Genomic DNA, 1,915 nt, shown 5'->3' with positions numbered 1-1,915 from the left:
ACCAAATGTTAATGTAATTAACATGCACTACTTTATCTAATTGGCTAATTATGTGTGCTTGTTGTATGTACTTATGCTGGAATTGGATGTGACTGGAAACTACCACATTTCTCCTTTGTTAGTGTAATTTCAATCAATTTGGGTTAGAAATCTCCATTCGCACTGATAAAAGGAAACTGCTTTTTAGCTGCTGCTGTCTTGATCATTGTATGATTTGATTTAGGCCAAATATTGTCATAATGTGCTTGTATTCCCTCCAGAAACCCAGAGCTCACACATGATATTAGTTTATTTTTAGTTCCCGTCTCTCATGTCGTCTGAGTTCTTCTTCTTTACTGTTTCTCTCTGTTTGTGTTCATCTTTTCTGTAGATGGGGTCGAGGATTTGGACTGTTGGGTACCATTTTTGGGAACGACAGTGCAGTAAACCAGCCAAACAGTGTCTATGGAATCTTGTTTTATATCTTTCAACTGTTACTAGGTAAGAACAGCGTCAACCGCATTGATCTGCAGATAATGACAGTTTAACATCAGCAGGTACTTTCTAGGGATGCACCGGTATAGAAAGTATGGCAGATTTAAATGTCAATTTATGGCCAAAATCTTGATATTACGAGTCCGATGAATGTCTTTGGTCATTGTGTGCATCGTTTTTGACCGTCTGTTTTGCATCAAGTTCAACTTCCATTTTATTTCCGCTTGTGATTTTCTCAACTGCTTGATTTTCTGTATTGTTGCAAAATGTGAACTGTATTATCTACAGAATTATATCAGCTATGCATTAAAAGTTCGATATATATATATATAGTACATCCAACTTTACCTACATACATACAGTTTACTCACATAAAGCAATATATACCATATAGCAAATCTCTGTTGTGATAATATAAACTCTTTTATTGCCCAGCTCTAATCTGCTAAATGCGACTATAAGGCATGAAGATGATGTAAACATTAACATCATAATTTTTCTATAAAACCGCTTTGAGACAATTTGTATTGTGGATATACTAATAAATTTGACTCAATTATGAAAACAAGATAACTGAGATAAAATGATTGTTGTTTAGTCGTTTTCAGGAAGTTGAGGAAGTGCACTACAACATAGTTTATCTTCTTATTTTTATTTCATGAATTTGTATTGTTTTTATATTATTTATTTAAATGTGTAAATGTAATACATTTATTTATATTATTTCAATTTATCTTTACTTTTTTTTTTAACATTTTTATCTATCAGTTGAATTATATTTGAAGTTTAGAGAAATGTACCCTTTATTGAAAATGTTTTTTATTAAGTACAAAAAATGGGTGATGTTTTCAAAGTCAGTGAGTAATAGTGCTAAACAATCATGATCTCAATATTGACCTTGATTATGATTTTTTAAATAATTGAGCAGCCCTAGTTTAAACACAAGAACACACATGGTGTCCACAGCCTCTCAATCTACTTTTACTATTGTAGGAATTAAAACTGTTCGGTGATACCGTTTTTGTCTCTATCTAGGTTTATTTGTGAAAGATTATTAGAGTTCACATTAATTTGTGCAGTGTACAGTGTCTGCCATTAGCCATAGATGAATATAAACACACATAATTTCCTGAGATGGATACTGTAAGGGACTTGTGAGCGTGTCTGGTTATAATAAGAACATTGCTTTCTGTAATCTGAAGCAGTCTCACAGACCTCTGAATTATGACCCTCACTTGTCCATGTCTGTCATCGCTGACGGCTAAAATATCTTAGCGTTTCAGTGCGATAAGGCACGTGTCAAACATTCACAACCTTAGTTTAACCCCATGACTCTCTGGACAGCGTTTGAGTTACTGCTGTATCAGTTTCTCTAATGTTTGTCATTCCCTTCGTCCGGGTTATTATTGTTAAATAAAACTATACTAAAAACTGTTTTTTT

The 1,915-nt window shown here is 33.2% G+C and overlaps 1 protein-coding gene across 1 annotated transcript in view; it reads left to right on the top strand.

Annotated features, from left to right (window-relative positions):
* Positions 1–1,915, top strand: part of LOC107563435 (vitamin K epoxide reductase complex subunit 1-like protein 1) — a 17,684-nt gene that overhangs the window by 3,167 nt on the left and 12,602 nt on the right. The window contains exon 2 of the mRNA XM_016248312.1: positions 371–480. Coding sequence (XP_016103798.1) covers positions 371–480 — 110 coding nt within the window. The remainder of the gene's footprint in view (positions 1–370; positions 481–1,915) is intronic.

The sequence above is a fragment of the Sinocyclocheilus grahami genome, unplaced genomic scaffold, assembly GCF_001515645.1.
Source record: "Sinocyclocheilus grahami isolate Dianchi unplaced genomic scaffold, SAMN03320097.WGS_v1.1 scaffold875.1, whole genome shotgun sequence".
NCBI classification, from domain to species: domain Eukaryota; kingdom Metazoa; phylum Chordata; class Actinopteri; order Cypriniformes; family Cyprinidae; genus Sinocyclocheilus; species Sinocyclocheilus grahami.
The sequence above is the reverse complement of the archived record's forward strand: the minus strand, read 5'-3'. Positions and strand labels throughout refer to the sequence as shown.